The sequence below is a fragment of the Myotis brandtii genome, unplaced genomic scaffold (genome assembly GCF_000412655.1).
Source record: "Myotis brandtii unplaced genomic scaffold, ASM41265v1 scaffold165, whole genome shotgun sequence".
Lineage (NCBI taxonomy): Eukaryota > Metazoa > Chordata > Mammalia > Chiroptera > Vespertilionidae > Myotis > Myotis brandtii.
Genome location: NW_005356042.1, coordinates 13,357,960 through 13,358,268, shown reverse-complemented (window position 1 = coordinate 13,358,268; position 309 = coordinate 13,357,960). Strand labels below are relative to the sequence as shown.

The 309-nt window shown below is 68.0% G+C and overlaps 1 protein-coding gene across 1 annotated transcript in view; it reads left to right on the top strand.

Moving 5' to 3' along the window:
* The first annotated feature begins 6 nt into the window (after positions 1–6).
* VAT1L (vesicle amine transport 1-like) overlaps positions 7–309 on the top strand; it is a 148,187-nt gene continuing 147,884 nt past the window's right edge. Inside the window, exon 1 of the mRNA XM_005862600.2 lies at positions 7–263. Coding sequence (XP_005862662.1) covers positions 37–263 — 227 coding nt within the window. The 5' untranslated portion in view covers positions 7–36. The remainder of the gene's footprint in view (positions 264–309) is intronic.

Genomic DNA, 309 nt, shown 5'->3' with positions numbered 1-309 from the left:
AGCCCCTCCCCCCGCGCCCCCAGTGCCCCCCGCACCATGGCCAAGGAAGGCGTGGAAAAGGCGGAGGAGACGGAGCAAATGATCGAGAAGGAGACAGGCAAGGAGCCTGCGGAGGGCGGCGGCGGCTCGCACCGACTCGGGGACACCCAGGAGATGCGCGCTGTGGTGCTCGCAGGCTTCGGGGGGCTCAACAAGCTGCGAGTCTCCAGGAAGGCCATGCCCGAGCCGCAGGACGGCGAGCTCAAGATCCGCGTCAAAGCCTGGTCCAGTATCCGCGCCTTTCTCGCTTTCTCTCTGTGCGCGCTCGGC